This window comes from Papaver somniferum, chromosome 5 (genome assembly GCF_003573695.1).
Source record: "Papaver somniferum cultivar HN1 chromosome 5, ASM357369v1, whole genome shotgun sequence".
NCBI lineage: Eukaryota > Viridiplantae > Streptophyta > Magnoliopsida > Ranunculales > Papaveraceae > Papaver > Papaver somniferum.
The window spans coordinates 171,686,687-171,704,471 of NC_039362.1; the positions used below are offsets into that span (position 1 = coordinate 171,686,687).

General features: G+C 37.8%; 4 protein-coding genes and 1 pseudogene across 4 annotated transcripts; 4 read left to right on the plus strand and 1 right to left on the minus strand.

Annotated features, from left to right (window-relative positions):
- The first annotated feature begins 1,973 nt into the window (after positions 1-1,973).
- On the plus strand, positions 1,974-2,636 carry LOC113283651 (leucine-rich repeat receptor-like protein kinase PXC2). Its single transcript, XM_026532983.1, has 2 exons — positions 1,974-2,279; positions 2,519-2,636. Exons 1-2 carry the CDS (start codon positions 1,984-1,986, stop codon positions 2,529-2,531), a joined length of 309 nt encoding a protein of 102 aa, XP_026388768.1. The 5' UTR covers positions 1,974-1,983; the 3' UTR covers positions 2,532-2,636.
- Positions 2,637-2,885: 249 nt separating this feature from the next.
- Positions 2,886-4,388, plus strand: LOC113280049 (annotated as a pseudogene).
- Positions 4,389-4,498: 110 nt separating this feature from the next.
- On the minus strand, positions 4,499-7,887 carry LOC113283650 (chromo domain-containing protein LHP1-like). The gene is made up of 12 exons (XM_026532982.1): positions 7,752-7,887; positions 7,153-7,276; positions 7,011-7,036; positions 6,786-6,915; positions 6,638-6,663; positions 6,443-6,529; positions 6,235-6,352; positions 5,545-6,137; positions 5,401-5,453; positions 5,163-5,252; positions 4,951-5,059; positions 4,499-4,845 (listed from the first exon to the last, which is right to left on the minus strand). Exons 2-11 carry the CDS (start codon positions 7,228-7,230, stop codon positions 4,959-4,961), a joined length of 1,302 nt encoding a protein of 433 aa, XP_026388767.1. The 5' UTR covers positions 7,231-7,276; positions 7,752-7,887; the 3' UTR covers positions 4,499-4,845; positions 4,951-4,958.
- A 6,810-nt stretch (positions 7,888-14,697) lies between these two features.
- Positions 14,698-15,755, plus strand: LOC113280050 (putative disease resistance protein At1g50180). The gene is made up of 2 exons (XM_026528691.1): positions 14,698-15,060; positions 15,165-15,755. The coding sequence occupies exons 1-2, from the start codon at positions 14,698-14,700 to the stop codon at positions 15,753-15,755; spliced, it is 954 nt and encodes a 317-aa protein (XP_026384476.1).
- An 8-nt stretch (positions 15,756-15,763) lies between these two features.
- LOC113280051 (disease resistance protein RPP8-like) lies at positions 15,764-17,464 on the plus strand. The gene has a single exon (XM_026528692.1). It carries the CDS (start codon positions 15,764-15,766, stop codon positions 17,462-17,464), a length of 1,701 nt encoding a protein of 566 aa, XP_026384477.1.
- The last annotated feature ends 321 nt before the right edge of the window (positions 17,465-17,785 follow it).

Consider the following 17,785-nt stretch of genomic DNA (forward strand, 5'->3'; position numbering starts at 1 on the left):
CGAACCAACAATTTTAAGAACATGAGTAGATACTGTAGAACGGAGTTTTTAAATTAACCCTTCTAATTCTCCCAGTGGTTGTTGATTCGTTATTTTGATTATATTCAAAATATTTAAATCTTTGCGTATCAACACATCCAGTTGAAGCAAGAAAGCCCAACTTATCAGAATCATCATGGTTAATACGATATAAATGCAGTCGAGGCAATGATGGATGGTGAACAAGATCGTTCCAAGTCTTGCATACTAATTTAGATGTATTAAGCAGCGATTCAGCAGGTACCCGACTAAATATGTCTAACTGGATTTCCAACGGTAGAGAGTTGAAGTAATCCATCAAAGCTCTTCAGAACCCTAAGTGCGGATGCTCTCCAAGAGATGGCGTGAGGAAGAAGAGATCGTCTATGCACGGTGGAGCTGCTCAAGAGGTTGCGGCCGTTGGTAAAGAACTCATCCTATCGACGTGCATGCTGCTTATATAGTTTTTTTTTTCTTTTCAGGCCTTCCCTGTCCAACTCGGAATCCGTAGTTGATAGGGTGCATCTGATTTGCACCTTCCTGTTTTCATCCTTGACCTGACAACCATAAATAATCGGAAACGGAAAACCCCTCCGATGCTAAATTCCATCACCGCTCGGAAGGTTAAGCCAAACGAAAATAATTTATACACAACGAAGTGTATGAAATGTATGTACTGTGTGAGAGGGATGGGACCCACTCATGCCTCTCCGCTATCTCAATGCTGGGAGGGTGACCTTTCTGACGTGCACTTCGATGTTTATGTAGCAAAGCCCTAAGCCAAAAGCCTATTCTTACGGGCGAACGTTAAAGAAGGACCCACAAGTCATCAACAACACATCCTACATCCTAGTAAGATTCTTTGACCAAAACATAAACATAAACTGCAACGTGGAATGGAATAAGTCATAAAGTAGAGAGAGGATAAAAATAAGCACCACAATCCGTTCGCTGTTGATAAAAATCGAAAATACCATTTTTATTCATTTGCTTCCCAGTAGAGAGAGAGAGAGAGAGTACTGAGAGGAGTGAAATTCAAAGCTCATTACAGTACTTCAATGGTGGTGCTCATCATCTCCTTCAATTATCACCTCAAACTTCCTCATTTCATCAACTAATTTTCCATTTACAGTCTTATTCCGGTGACATTCCGGCTCAATTAGTCAAATTCTGGCTCATAATCAGTCAAATCTACTTCATTTCTGTCTACTGATGAAACCCTAAGCTCATATTCAAAAATGAGAAAGTGGGTCAGTCTATTTCTTCCGGTAATTGCAAGCTTGCAGAGGTAGCTACTTCTCTTTAATTTTATCTCAACTTTTTAAATTTTACATCATCAAATTAATGAAAACCATAGGATGACTCTTCTAGACTGGTTGATTGATCGGTACCTTTCCACACACATTGTTGTAAAAAGGGAGAGTTGCAGTTACTAGGCATCACTTCTCCGGTATAAGTTCCACCTGACATAAGAACGAAGTCGCTTACCTGCATATGCAAGCTTGGAGCGACTTCGTCCATATGTCAAAGATAACTTATACCAAGGAACATATATCGACCATGGAGAAGTCAATCTTGGGCAAGCTTGGATGGACTTTAACCATTTGTGCCTACTCTATGTTTCAGTTCTACTCTAGCTGCTTTTAAAAATGACAGTTAATTACAGTTGTCCGTGGTGTAGATCTAGGATTTGAATGGTGTCAGGTCTATTGATTTTTCAGCTCAATTCATTTGAAAGCTGTTAGTTTAGGGAGGAACAAGTTGAATGGGGTTGTTCTGGTGGGGATTGGTCATTGGTGGATGTGCTTTGTTGAAAGTGATAGATTTCAGTGAGAATTTGTTGGTGGGAGGAATGCCTGATTCAATAAGGAAATTGTCTTTGGTTAACTATGTGGATTTACATGGGAATAAGCTGCATGGTGAAGCTCAGGATTGAATCGGTGAATCATTTGGATCTCTCCTGAAATGTGTTTACTGGAGTCGGACAATAGATTTACTGGGGGCATTCTATCTAACGTTGAGCTTTTTAGGTGTTTGGAAATGTTAAACTTGTCTAAGAACTCTCTGGATGGATTTATTCCGGTGAGTGTTGGTGAGCTGAAGAAGGTTGGTATTCTTGATTTCAGCTATAATCTACTGAGTAGTACCATTCCTTCTGAAATCGAGGATGCAGTTGCTTTGAGGGAGTTGAGGTTGGAGAAGAATTCCTTGTCCGAGAAAGTTCCTTCCCATATCGAAAAGTTTTCATCTCTAAGCATCCTGTAAGTTCTCTCCCATATCAGTTAGTACTAGTTTCGTGCAAGTCCACCACTCTTGTAACAAACTGAGTCGCCTAGTCATATTACTGCCTGCATCACTCCTTTGATTTTTGAACATCGATCTGCATCTATAACGTATGATTTTCGTAATATTCAACTGTAGTAAAGTTTCAATGGTAGTTGTTTTCATGACAGTTTTATGGAAATGGCATAACTAATTTTTTGTTTGTTTGGGTTGATAGGATTGTGTCATAGAACAAGCTAGAAGGTCCACTTCCTGCAACCATGGCTAACCTCACCAACCTCCAGATTGTGGACTTATCTTTGTATAGTCTGATAGGAACCTTGCCTAAGCAGCTTGCCAATCTTATTAGAACTTCATTGTCCTTTTTCACCATCTACGTCTGCAGTGGTATCCTTGTTTGGTCAATCTATCTCAGATTGCTTGTGGTTTAGCTGATAAACCAAACACGGGTCCCACTGTAACATAGATGGTCGAGATGCTCATAATCAGTTGGTGGCTGTGTTGTACGCGAAGATTTGTACATATATTACAATCTTGCAGAGGTAGGTAGTTATAACCGTATATACCGATAACATATATTAACCATGGAGAAATCAATCTTGGGCAAACTTGGAAGGACTTTAACTGTTCCTACTCCTTATGTTTTCCTTTTGTGTTTTGTTAAAGCTGTGGTGACTGATATGAAGGTATAAATAATGCTATTTCTGTTTTTGACTTGTTATGTGAAGTAGAAAGTTTGGTGTACCTTTGTTTCCGACTATGAAGGATCTTTGATTTTAGATGGAGAAGAACATGGCTTGTTTCTTGGCATAATTGGGTCTGATGCAGGATGCCATGATAATGATCTCTCAATTCATGTTGGCCGCTCTGTAGTCTATGCAGCAAGGTGCACGCTGAACAAGACAGCACCGTGGGAGGAGACATTTGAGCTTCGTACAGGCTTCTGTGAATCTCAGCTAATATAAGTTTCCTCCCTGTACTTACATTTTCATACTAGTGAACATAACTTCGTTCTGGATTAATGAACAGACGTATTTGAGATGTTTGCCAATAACCAGAATCTCACCCATCTTTCTCCTTCTTTGGTTTGGCAGAGAATGTGCTCAATAAGGATTGCGAGCTTGGCCTGGAGGGTTCAGAGCTGTTTACAGGATCGTCCTTCGGGATGAACGGCCTGTTGCCATCAAGTAGATAACTGTCTCAAGCCTTGTGAAGTCCCAGGAAGATTTTTAGAGGGAAGTCAAGAAGTTGGGAAAAATCCGTCATGAAAATCTTGTGGCACTTGAAGGGTATTACTGGACTCCCTCGTTGCAACTCCTCATTTCTGAGCTTGTCTCCGTAGGAATTTTTTATAACCAGCTTCATGAAGGGCCAGGAGGAAATGTTCTGGACATAATTCTTGGGACAGCAAAGAGTTCAGCACCAGCTGAACATGATCCACTACAATCTGAAACCGAGTAATGTTCTAATAGACAACAACGGTGAGCCAAAAGTTCGAGATTTTGGGTGGCTAGATTGCTGCCAATCCTAGATCGTTATGTTCTCAGTAGCAAGATTCAGAGTGCACTACTGGATTCACATGCCTTACAGTAAAAATAACTGAAAAGTGTGATTCGTACGAGTTTGGAGTGACAGCGTAGCGACCAGCAGAGTACATGGAGGATGACGTGGTGGTGCTCTGTGATATGGTCAGGGGAGCTTTAGAAGAAGGGATGGTAGAGGATGTGTGGAAACAAGGTCAAATGGGAGTTCCCGGCATACGAGGCCATCCCCTGTTATGAAATTAGGTCTCAACTCTCATGTGTACATCTCAGGTACCTTCTAATAGGCCTGACATGGGAGAGGGGGTTCACATATTGGAGCTGATCAGATGAGCTTCATAAGGTCAAGAGGAGTTGGGAGTGTAATGAAATGATGCTATTATAATTTTCATGGGTGATTGGGTTTGACAGAGAATTGGTTAGCTTTCACTCTCGTGCTGCAGAAGAAAAGCTTCAGATCATTTACAGGAAATATGCAAGTCCTGAACATAGTGCTGTTGCATTTCTTTCCCCAGCCAAAAGCCTCTTGGCTTGATCATCCAGACGGTATAGAGAGAGATGGAGAGAAACAATGCCTTTGCTTTAGGGTGTACCGTACCATAATACTGCACCGGAGAATTCAATAAGCTCAAATTCAATTGAATTTTCACTTTCACATTTTAAGAACAGATAATTCAATTTGGAATCATATGTGTGTTTGATTGATATAGCACAATCAATGAAGTTTGATGGTTTATTATGAGTAGTTTCCCTGCATTTATACATACTTTTAACTAGTCCCCTCTAACCTTGACTCAAACTAGTAACTAGGATATCTACTGGCCTACTGGGGATGTAGTTACTCATGTTTATCTACAAAAGCCCACCATTGATCAACAAAAGCTTCTGATTTTCACGGCCACATTTTACATGGAAACTGCGTCTAAGTATCATCTCTTCCCTGCACCCTTGAGGTTAGCCAAGGATCAAGCCCAAGTCCCTGACCTTTTTTGTAGCACTCTACCTGCAAATTGAATATTACGACTGAGAACAGATTTCAGTTGGAAAATATACATCTGGGCTGCTGAGGGAAAATAGAAAAGGATTGTACAAGGAACAGAATCAATACCGTTTCTGTCATCTCTCCCAGGGCAAAGGACTTAGCATCATAGGACTGGGAGGAGCACCGATGCCACCAGCTCGGACAGGTGTTGAATTTTCTGCAGGAGCCTTTGCACCTGCAAACACCAGTTTGCTCTAAGTATTCTTTTCTTTCCCCCGAAAATGTATAAATATATATCTGAATAGAAGATCAATATCAAATTGACAGTAACTACTTACTTTTAATACTGAGTGTGAGTGGAGACTTCTGATCCTCACGCTTCTCTCGAGCAACACTCCATGCAGTTTCCCACATGCTCCTTCTGCCATCTATTCACAACAACAACAACTAAGCCTTTAGTCCCAAGGGTAGGCAAGAAATGAAACCCAAACTATAAACCTACCAAAGATTTATGGAGATGATGATAAGGAAAATGTTATAAGTGAATTAGTGTTACTATATACTTGAGATACATACCAGATCCTCCAAAGGCTGACACCATACACGGCTCATCAGGTGCGACTCCTTGACTGCAATAGATAATGTGAAACATTAAACTACTTGAATGTTTTAGTGCAGCCCTGAGAATTATAAATGCTGAAAAAATACCAATGGACTTACATTAAAGAACCGTAAACAAATATCTGAGCACGCAATTGCACTTGCTGCAAAACTGAGAAAGGCTTTTGTAATAAGGCTGAGACTGGAGTCGAAGTATTCATATCCTGCAGACTAGATGTAATACTTGTTGTTACAGGACCAGGTTTAGTACTACTCCCAACAAATGGTCTCATCTCTTCTGCTGGTGCAACATGATTCGTGGCGCCAAAAGATTCATGGGACCACGTAAACAACGGACCGTCCCACTTTTCCTTAATCTGTTCCCTGGGAGTTAACTCTTCCAGTGTTTTAGTGAAACTTTTGAGGAGAACGGAGCTGAATTGACTCTTGCCTTCTTGAAACAAGTGCAGATCACTTTTAAGAGGACTTCCTTTGTCATTAGGAGCTTCCATGCAAGCTGTTGATGTATCATCAGCAGGCGTATGATCCTTGGAGCTTTTACGAGAAGCAGAGTTTTGAGGACTTCCATGAGAAGTATGTGAGGAGATGTTGGAATATACTTGTGGGACTTCTTCTGTTGGAGGAGATCCCTGTGTAATACCTGATAACATATTTGACTCTATTTGGCAAGATGTTCTTCTCGGAGGGGATCCCTGTGAACTCAACAGTTAACAAGTGGAAATTAAGAACGCGACACTAAAAAATAATCAAAAATCTAAGATCCAGGACCATAGAGGTGGCTATATTGACCTCACAGACAGACGCAGTAGATTCCTCCTCTAAAACTTCTTTACATGAGACTCTCTGTGTCTTCTTGGGTTTAGCAAATGTACCCTTCCGATTCCCCTTTTGCCCTCTTGAACGTAACCTTTACATAACCAAAATCAAACAAACAACGATAGACGAACAAATACCTTCACCAAAATCCAAAAACAAAAAGAGAGAAAGTTTAATGCACCTTTTTTCGAACGCAGAGACAGCATCTAAGCATGCTTTTAGATTCTCGATAGGCTCCCAAGTGTTATATTCCTCAGGCCAACCAAGCCTAGTATAGGCAGAAATGCTTTATAAGTTATAACTTAAAAGAAAACAGCATGATGGGGGGTGGGGGTGGGGGGTGGGTGGAACAGATTCAATTGCATTGCATACATACCATTTAATTAGATACATTGTCTGGCCCTTTATGTTCCCAACCATGAAAAATTCATCAAAAAATTTTGTTAAACACTCTTAATTCGTTAGGGTCTAAACAAAATAAATAATAATTAAAAAAAGAAAGACAGATAGTAACTGACTGTTACCTTACGAACCCTCTTCGCTATCACATCTTCAATTTCATATAAGCCTTTATCAAATTCCGCAATCACATCTAAACATCCTTGTAGATTCTCAATAGGTTCCCAAGTATTATCACTCTCAGGCCATCCAAGCCTACGAAAAATGCAAAAATAGCCAGATTTTTTTTGATAACTTGAAAAGCAGCATAAAAGAAAACGATAGAGAATCAATTTTAGCTAACTACATACCATTTTATAAGGTATTGGGTCTTCCCCTGTATGTTCCAAGTCATAACGAAATCCATCATCAAGAAATTTTGTCAAAATTTGTTAACATTCTCAACTCGTTAAGACTGAACAAAATTAAAAAGGATAGTAGTTGATTATTTACCTTGTGAACCCTTTTCTTTCTAACATCCTCGATTTCATAGAACCCTTCATCAAGCTCTAGTGCTTTCTTTTTTGACATAGCTCAGACTCACTTGCTCTAAGTTCTCCTATTGAAGGTTTTTAATCTGACATAAAAGAGGTCAGTTAGCAATTACACATGTATTTTCCCACAAATGCTTTACTTCCTATACTGCAGACAGCATTTGTGTCAACTTATCCTGCATTGTATTACATGTAAGGCCTGTACACCAAGGAATTATCGGATACTACTCTACTCTGAGTGGGATTTAGGGGTTGGAATGATTAATTGATATCTCAAATTTTGACCTAAAACCCTAAATTCTCAGAAAATTGATTACAGTGTGTTTCAGTTAAAATTACCCACAAAACCCTAACTAAAAGACCATATAATTACCAATTTTCAGTCCATAGGGTACCAAATAATCATAGTAATCCAACCAATCGTTGTTACAACGACCAGCATTCATCAAAATTGCACGACAGAAAAAACCCAATCAAAAGTAGCCTGATTCTGTCTAACACAGTAAGTATGAACTTCCTAAGTAAGAATGAAGGAAAAACAAACAGTTAATTAGTTACCTCCGGTAACGGAATCGCAGCTTTTGAACAAGAAACCGAATCGGACTAGTAGAAGAGGGGAGAAGTAGAGAGTCAGTGGAGTGTGAGAGAGTCAAAGTGTTTGTTCAGATGAGTTCCCGACCCTAGTAGTATAAGTTGAGTGAGTTGTGCCCATAACCTAAACGATGATGTGTAAATACTGGCACCTGTTTTTTCTTTTTTCTTTTTTTTTTTGTGTGTGAAATTCCAAAGTTAATCCCATAAATTAGAAGTAAAAAAAGAGTAAATCATTTCTATAATTTACTTTGGAACTATGTTCCTAAATTAGCTTCTGCTTTTTTTCTTTCTAACATTTTTTTTTTTTCTGAAATGATATCCAAACAGATTGTATGAGTCTTGCTTATCATTTTGTATCGTTATTTTTTCTTTTTTCTATAAACTGGATTTTCTTTGCGGTTGATTTATATTATTTTTTCTAGTATATATATAAAAGTCTTTTTCTTTCTATTATGGAGTAAGAGTGGCAATCACGATGACGACAATAAACTTTACCCAAAGATATGATTACTGTGACGAGAATTATATCCGGATTAAATTATTGAATTTCCTTTTTATTGTTAGCAGGAAGAACACAATCCGCGTTCTAAGAAAATCTATAAGATGAAAATCCATTCTTATGATTTTATTATGTATACAAAAAATTTGAAAGACACATGAGCGAGATCCATTTGCATTTTAGATTATATTACAAATTTTAGGATCATCAGCCATGCTATAACAATCACCGAACAAAATTACCTATTATGGTGTAGATTTTGAACAATAAATAAGTCGTTTACCAACTCGAGATACAATGCACACAGAAAATTCAGGTTATAATACTGATAAATTTTGAATCTGTTTTGCAATTTTTAAACTAACATAAGATTTTTCACTTGGAGGATTGTTGTTAAAATGGAGATTTTGTAAAACGAGACATACCTTGAGATGTCCCGAGGGATACATCGACTAGTAATTATTGTGTCATGTGACAAATTTTTTTGGTTGTCGTTAAGATATATCCAAAACCTAATAACTTTAGCCAGTTTGAATACTACTTAAGAAGTTTTCCGACTTCTAGAAGAAAAAGATCTTAAGTAAATTTGGGAATACAATTTCGAAATGACTTATATAAGCAAAAAAAGTTAACTTGTCCAAAAACAGAAGTCAATCCCAGAAGTCGAAAATAAAAACATTTTGCCTCACAAAAAATTAACCTTTTGTGTAGAAGTTATTTTGAATTTTGTAACCAAACTAATTTCTTGATTTTTTATTTCAATAAGTCGAACAATAACTTCTAAACTGACATCTAAGAAGCTTTTTGGTATAGTTTACTTTTGAGACTTTTATAAGTTGAAAAGAAAAAAGTCAGTATGGATGTCTAGTTTTTAACCTACTTTAGAAACAAAGAAGTATCTTCAAAATGAAGCAAAAAATCTAGAATTCTTGCTTATTTCATAATCGACTTCTTGCTTCTCCTAAATCATGTATAATAAACTAATGATTTTTCTTTTCTTTCCATCTTCTTACCAAAACTAGCCTCATAACTATATTCGTATTTTATCTCTGTAATTTGTATATAATTCTTAAATCCTAAATTGGATTAACGAAATCTCATGTGAGGAATAAATTTCCAAAACCAACCAGTGATTACAAAATCGGAAAATGGGTCATTTGTCCAAAAAAATTTAAAACATGGTTCAAATGGACGAGTAAAAATTAGTATGGGTGAAATGGACAAAAAAAATAACAAGGATGAAACTGGATTCATCCTGACTTAAACTTAAAAACTAACGAGGATGAAACTGGATGTGCATCCTGATGTAAATTAAAAATAAGAAAAAGTATTTGGAAATGGGTAAGATGTTACATCCTGACTATTTTTATATTTTTGTCCATTTAAACAGTATAAAAATCTAGATGTCTTTTTCACCCAGAAATTATTAATTTTGGTCTCTTTAACCAATTTTGTGTTACAAAATTTGAGGATTCAACTAATATTAAGTCATATCGACAGATTGGATGGCACTAATTTTTAGTTTTCATCACATATATATTGATATATACACATATTTAATTTAGGTAACCAGGGGAGGCCATTAAGAAAAGTCAACAAAGTTTGACTTTGGGGCAACACAAGCAGAGGGGCAACAAAATAAAAATAATCCTTAAAAGAGAGATTATGCTAAAGAAAAAATATGAGGGTCTAAATTGTGAGTAAATAAAAATATAAGGATATAAAAGAAGGGTATAATATAAACTGGAATTATTGTAATGGTGTAATAGTAAATATGAACTAGTTAACATAGAAAATCTGAAACGTTTCTCAATTCTCAATTTTCTCACTCGAAATTTTTGTTCTCTCTGAACACTCTTTTCCCCCTCTCTTTCACAACTTCATAGCAGATCAGGGAGGGTATTTACAGGACTAAATGTGGAAGAAAACGATGCTAACATAGCTTATACGCCCCCTTATTATGCTCCCGACTATTGTTTCTTATATGCAGCGGGGTAACATTTTTTCGGTATGCTTTGGGGCACCAAAATGCCAGGGACGGCCATGTAGGTAACAAACCCAAGATCATAAAAGTCAATATGAATCAACTAGTTTTTGGACTTTGGTAAAATATGTAATTTTAAATGTTTATTTGATTATTAATCTTTTAAATGAAGCTTAGCTAGTTTGATGATAAAATAATTATTTTGCGTAGTGGTACTAACTTAATTATAAAAATGTACGCATTAGAAATACAATTAATAACAAGTGTGAATAAATAAATTCTTCTTAAAATTGATACATTATTCAAACCATCAGTAACATCAATAACTTAAAAACACCAAATTACAACTTAATTGGTTCATTTAATACAGAACATCATCTCCAAATGCCACCATCATGTTTATGTTGTGTCATAAGAAACTAAAACCTACATGTTAGAACATAGCTCGGTTGAATCCACCAAACGTTGGTATGTCAAGTTTGGTTGTCATAGTTTAGTGAACCAAAACTCATTTAAAGAGTCTCTTGATTATAAATTCTTGTATTAAAATTGTAACTTTTTTCTCCCTTTCACCCAAGCAAGAAATGATAAAATAGGTCAAAGCAAGAAGATTGTGATTGCTACCAACAACCACAATAATACTAACACATTAGCAAATGATTTAAAAAGGGGATAGTTGATATACCTATTAACCAGGTTAGATTAAAAAACATGTTATTTTCAGGTTTAATGTCGTTTTTAATTAACATGTAAGTATCCGTGGATGCAAAGGTGTATCGGGTCTTACTTCCTTTAATAGTTATAATGTATCATGGAACGAAGGTGATTGAAATGAATTCGAGTATGAAATTTTGAAGAATAAGAAGGGAGTTGAAAGAGGTCCATGAAAAGCACCAATATAAAATAAACATAAAAAGGGGTGGGGAGAGTGACGAATATAAAACATAATTGATTGTTAAGTTACCTACATAATATCTTACAAGATACTTTGTTTTTCTTAAATTTTTGACGAATATTCCTTAAATTTTTGACTTCCTAAAAACTTTCATCAAGTTTGGAAGCTTCTATTGCTTCTTTTTCCAGCCTAATTGAAAGTTTATTATATTAATTTAATTGATTCTTTCTTTGATCTAATGGATTTTTCATGTTGGTTAATCGATTATTTTAATTCGTAGCTGTTTGAGGGTGAAAAGGGTTTCTGCTGATTTCGATAATTTCGGTTGTGTAGATGAGAAACGAGTCTAAACCCTAAACAATGTACTGTAAGGGAGTACTTTAGATTCGAGAGATCAATCTGTACAAATCCGTCCTAAACCAAGAAATGGCCGTTCCAGACTTGCTTCGGTCACAAAGTGGAGGAGAAGGGTTGGTTTTGGGGAGGGAAGCGAAGAGAGTGTCGAGACCAGAATAGTTGATTCTGGAAGAGTAGTTGTTTTACGACTTGTATCAGAATGTGTGAAGCTAACAGATGGGAAAGCTAGCAAAATGTTTTCTGAGTGTTGTATCCTGACCAGAACTTGTTGTTCGGTGGAAATAGGTAATGCCTATTTATACAAGTCGAAGTGAAACGTACTCTGGTCTCATAAATGGAAAACGGGTGAATAAATGGGAGGAGGTGGTAACCGGTAATGCCTGGAATTGATGTTCCAGAAAAGAAAGCGTTTCACCATTACTCCTTGTATTTACCAACCGCCTCATTCCTATGACACTTTCTTATAACGGGCGTAGTGTACGTCGCACGGTGTAAACCGCCAAACCAATACCCAATGAGCATCCCCCAGTTTGTGACATGTGTTGATGTCTCGAGTGTTTTCTTGGAAAACATGTAGCATGTTGTTTTTTCTGGCAAGTTGAGCTTGGGAGACTTGCCGGCTCGGTGGTTACTTTCGACGGTCGAGATTTTGCATCTTAAGAGGAAAGGTAGTCGTTGATTAGTGCAACCCTTTGTTTGGTAGCCAGTGGCATGAAAGCATGATCAGTATGGCTTTAATATGGCCTAGTTTAGGCGCGGCCAAAAGTTAGGGTTTTGGCTTTGTTTAGACGCGACAAAACTAGGGACAAAGATTGCCATGCGTTAGCTGGTAACCTTGGACGGCTAAGATCTACACCTTAGTCTGAAATGCAGCAATTTGTGTCTCTTGGGTTTTTCCTTTGAAAATTAAAGGTATAGTGTTCGCGGTCATGACGATGGCAGAAAATGAGCCATTTTGGTGCCAAATTACGGTTATAATATGGTGTGTGTGAACGGTTCTAAAATGGTTCATTTTAACCGTCTCTATGTCACGTCACGGATACTGATTAAAATCAAGTGAAGTCCATGTGTATCACACCTAGTTATAATAGTGAAGAGAATACAATCCAGAGTACTGAAACTGTATGACCGTGTTTGATAACCTTTTAACTCATTCTTTGGATTGGATAATGTTAACAAAGCAGTTTAGTTACAGTGTCTAAGTTCAGTACCTAGGAAGAAATTATCAAGTTGCATCAAGGAAGAAATGACAAAAACCTTAACTGCAGTTTTATCTGCTCGTAGCAAGGTAGATTTCATACAACTTCATTGTCCTGCTACAGCTTCTATATCTACATGGAATCCCTTGTTTGGTCTATCTGTCTTAAGTTGCTTGATGTTTAGCTGATAAACCAAACAAGGATCCCATTCTAGAGATAGATGGAGGAGGAAATGCTGATAATCAGTTGGCAGTACATCGAAGAAAATATTACAAAGCCTTGCAGAGGTAATTCTCTTTAATTTTAGCTCAATTTTCACCTCTTATAAATAATACATTCTCTTAAAATAATTGTGTCTAATTTTAAGATCCCATCATGCCCAAGTGAAGCCTAGTTCACGACTATACGGGGAAACATAGGATGGTTCTTGTAGACTGGTTCATTAAGGTTCACAGCATATTTGAACTCGCCCCTGAAACCCTTTGTCTTAACATCCATGTTGTTGCTTGATCGGTACCTTTTCACGCCCATTGTTGTAAAATAGGAGTTGCAGCAGTGTAGTTCACATATGGGCATGCGCTAAATCGCTCATGTGGCATGGCGGGTGGTGCATGTGTAGAGTTTGGTGTGCTGGTATGCCATAACCAGTGGACCGACCATGAGCAGTTGATAGGCATCAGTTATCTGGTAGAAATAATGACGAAATTGCTTACGTACTAATGCAGGCTTGGAGTGACTTCATTCATGTCATACAGAACTTATACCAGAGAACTTTTGAGACTAAGATTCTCTTAATGTTTTTGAATAGTCTGAATTGTTGACTTGACTAGTCTGAATTATTGACTCTTGTCTTGTATCTTGACTCTTCAGTCCATTGGATGAGCACATTGAATATTCGTCGGCAACTTTTCAATTGAACGTCGTCCACATTTACCAGCCATCAGCAAACCCACTTGCCAGGCACAAAATATCTCCAGTCGATAGTCATGCACAATGTTCTAGCTGTAAACATACTGGCTGATGTTGACAAAGCTATGCCCGACACTTTGGCCAAGTCCAACCTGTTTCAGTATCAGCTCAGCCCACCATCCCTTATAATAGGGTGTTGGGATTAAACTGTAGTTCCCTCCAGCGAGGTAAGAAAAACTCCATGCCAAGGAGATTTTATTTCTCCCACAATCAATGTGCATGTCTGCAATATCATTTCTGAATATCGGCCTTCGGGACAAATAAAGCGTGCATATAAATCCGCTTGCTTGCGTATACTGTCTTTAGCTAAAAACCTGAGACTGCAGTCTAGTGTGTCAGTTCAATTCACTTTCCAATAAAAGAAAGTAAATACACAAAAACTTTAATAATAGGCCGCTTCCCGGCGATGCTATTGACATAACAACCGGTTTACGTACAATTTACACACAAATCAGTACATCATTTTGAAACGGAGGAAGTATTAGTATCTTACTGTACGTTGTATTCGAGGACGGGTCTACGTATATGGACCTCAGACCTCGACTCATCATAATACATGAATAGTCTGAATTATTGACTCTTGTCTGTATACTGACTCTTCAGTCCTTTAAATGAGCACATTGAATATTCGCCGGTAACTTTTCATATGGTCCACATTTACCAGCCATCAGTAAGCCCACTTGTCAGGCACAAAATATCTCTAGTCATTGTCTTCTAGTTTGTCTCCATGCATTATCAACCACAAAACTAGAAAATCTACAGCTAGTCAGATTAAATGGCCAACTGTCACTGGCATTTTTCTAGTGTCGTATAGGCAAAATGCCATAAGATGGGGTCGCCTTGTCAAAATGTCCCGGTCATTTTGAAATTAGTACGTAGTAGTAATCAGGATTCCATAGTCTATATAATCAGCTCTTGGTGAAACTAATTACAACACTCATTCAAACTACTTTTCATTCTTCATCTTCTTATCTGAGTTGTTTAACTTCTCTAACTGAATTCAAAAAATGGTGGACGCCGTGGTTTCATTTGCCGCGGAGAAATTAGGTGATGCACTTATTAATGAAACAATTTTCTTACTAGATGTGCGCGACCAAGTCCAGGAGTTGCGTGATGAACTAAGAAGAATGCAGTGCTTCTTAAAAGATGCGGATGCAAAGCAACAACGAGGAGACGAGCGTGTTCGCAACTGGGTAGCGGATATCAGGGATGTCGCTTATGATGCGGAGGATGTTGTTGACACTTTTATGCTTAAAATTGGCGCAACCCCTAAATCTGGAGGAGTAGGAAGTTTGATTAAGAGGAAGGCTTTGATGGTCAAGAATTTGAGACATCTCTATAGAGTTGGGAAGCAGATCCAAGCTATCCAGGCTAAACTCAAAGCTATCTCTGCTAGTACGGAATAAAAGATTTACGGGACGACAAACCTTCAAGTTCTAATGCTCCATTGAGAAATCACTATCCACATGTGCAGGATGAAGACGTTACTGGTTTGGAGGAATACACAAAGACGTTGCTGGATGAATTGTTGAAAGATGATAAACGATGTCGCGTAGTATCTATCGTCGGTGTTGGAGGTCTTGGCAAAACCACTCTAGCCAAGAAAATATTCAAACATGATAAAGTTATGCGTCACTTCGATTGCCATGCTTGGTGTTCTATATCTCAACAGCTTAACACGGGAGATGTCTTGTTAGGAATTCTAAAAAAGTTTATGAATCCAAATAAGGATGAGTTGAGCATGATCAAAGAGTTGAACAATCGAAATCTTGTCGAAAAGCTGGACGGCTACCTCCAAGATAAGCGATACTTCATTGTGGTGGATGATTTGTGGAGTTCCGAAGACTGGAATATTATAAAACCTTCCTTTCCGAATGGGAAGCGAGGAAGTAAAATATTGCTAACCACTCGGAACAGAGAGGTTGTTTCGATAGCAGATCCATGGAGCCTTCAACTCGAACCTAAACTTTTAGATGAGGAGGAGAGTTGGGAATTACTTGTAAAAAAGCATTTCCAAAGACTACAAGAGATACTAATTGCTACCACGCGGATCTGGAGAAGTTAGGAAGGGAAATGGTGCGTAAATGTGGTGGTCTGCCCTTGGCAATATGTGCTCTTGGAGGGATACTAGCAACAAAGAGGGCAGATATCAAGGAATGGAAATATATACACAGAGACGTCGCCTCGAACATTAACAGAGGCAAAGATGGAGGTGTGATGGGTATCCTCGCATTAAGTTATAATGATCTGCCAGTTCACTTGAAGCCATGCTTTCTCTATTTAGGTCTTTTTCCTGAAGATTATGCAATTCCAAGAAGGAAATTGATCCAATTATGGATCGCCAAGGGCTTCATACCACATACAAAAGAAGATGCACAAGGAACACTAGGGAAACACGAATATTATGCTGAGTTGATCCAAAGGTGTATGATTCAACCCGATAAATATGCGACATCTTTGTCTGTTAAAAGAACATGGCGAGACAAAACATGTCGGATGCATGATCTGATGCGAGATCTTTGTTTGTCGAAAGGAAAGGAGTTGAATTTCCTTGATATTTACAATCACGGCATTGATGGCACAACATCTAGCAATGATACTAGTAGAAGATTGCGGAGGTATGCTATCAATCTTACTGATGAACCGAGGTTTGGCCTCGACTTTCATTTCAATAATTCAGCTTCCGCACTTCGTACTCTTCGCGGACCCTCATTTCGTAGAGCTGCGGAGCCATTAATGAAGTACCAACACATGAAACTGCTACGAGTCTTAGATCTTGGAGATTTATATTTACAGAAAAATGAATTAAAAATGGTTTTTGAGTTAATTCACTTGAGGTATTTAGGAATAGGGGGTTTATTAAGGCAAGACAAAATTCCATCATCCATAGGAAATTTAAGAAATTTAGAAACCCTAAAGCTAGAGGGAGATACCTTTTTACCCGAGACGATAACCAAATTAGTACAATTAAGACACCTCGAGATGAAAGTACTTGAAGGTAAAATCAGCCATAATTTTCGAATTGAAAATTTGATGAACCTCCAGACTCTCAGTGATATTCGCGCTGGGAAATGGATAAGAAAGGGTTGTTTTGGGAAGTTGTCGAAACTCCAAAATTTGTCCGTGTATCATACCTCGCGATCGCAAGCTGATGTTCTTATTCATGAGATTACTAACAAGAAGAGTTCGTCATCTTCATCGTTTGATGACCAGCATCAGAACCCTATTAGAGTTTTAGAACTAAGATTAACGGGTTATTTTGACAACAAAATATTTGATTTACTTTCTTGTTGCAATAACCTTCATCGGATTCGGTTGGATGGTAGACTAGATGGTGGTCTTAACCTCCAGAAATACCCACCAAATCTCAGCAAGTTAATATTGAAGAACAGCAGTCTGGAGAAAGACCCGATGGAAACTCTTCAATACCTTCCCAATCTCAACTTCTTACAGTTGGCTTGGGCGTTCCAAAGGGAGGAAATGGTGTGCTCTACAAAAGGATTTCCTCAACTCCAAATTTTAAACATAGAATGGATGAGACAACTAAAGAAGTGGACAATTGATCAAGGTGGGATGCCATGTCTTAAGGAGTTGAACTTAGAAGGCTTAGAGAAATTGAGTATGCTTCCTGAAGGTTTGAGGTTCATCACTACACTAAAGAAATTGACAATTTATGGTATGCCAACGATCAGAAAAAGGATTGTAAGAGAAGTTGGAGAAGATTGGTATAAAGTCCAACATATACCCTCACTTATTGTTAGAGAATATGATTAATAATGTTGTTGTTACTTCTTCTGTTTAACAGTATGTAAATACTCTCTATAATACAGTATGCCTTTTCCAATTCCAATAGGTAAATGTTGTTACTCCTTTATATCAAACTACATAAGCAATCCATTCGTACCAAAAGAATCTTTACATGTGGCTCTCAAAATCAAGTACATCAAATAACTAATTGCTATGTATTCCTAAATAAGTGGTGGTGGTGGACTAATAATTCTTGCAACTAGGGTCCGATTCCTGCAACCCTGGCTAACCTTACCAACCTCCAGAAGGTTGCTCTCTATCCTAACTGTTATTCTGATTCGGTCGAAC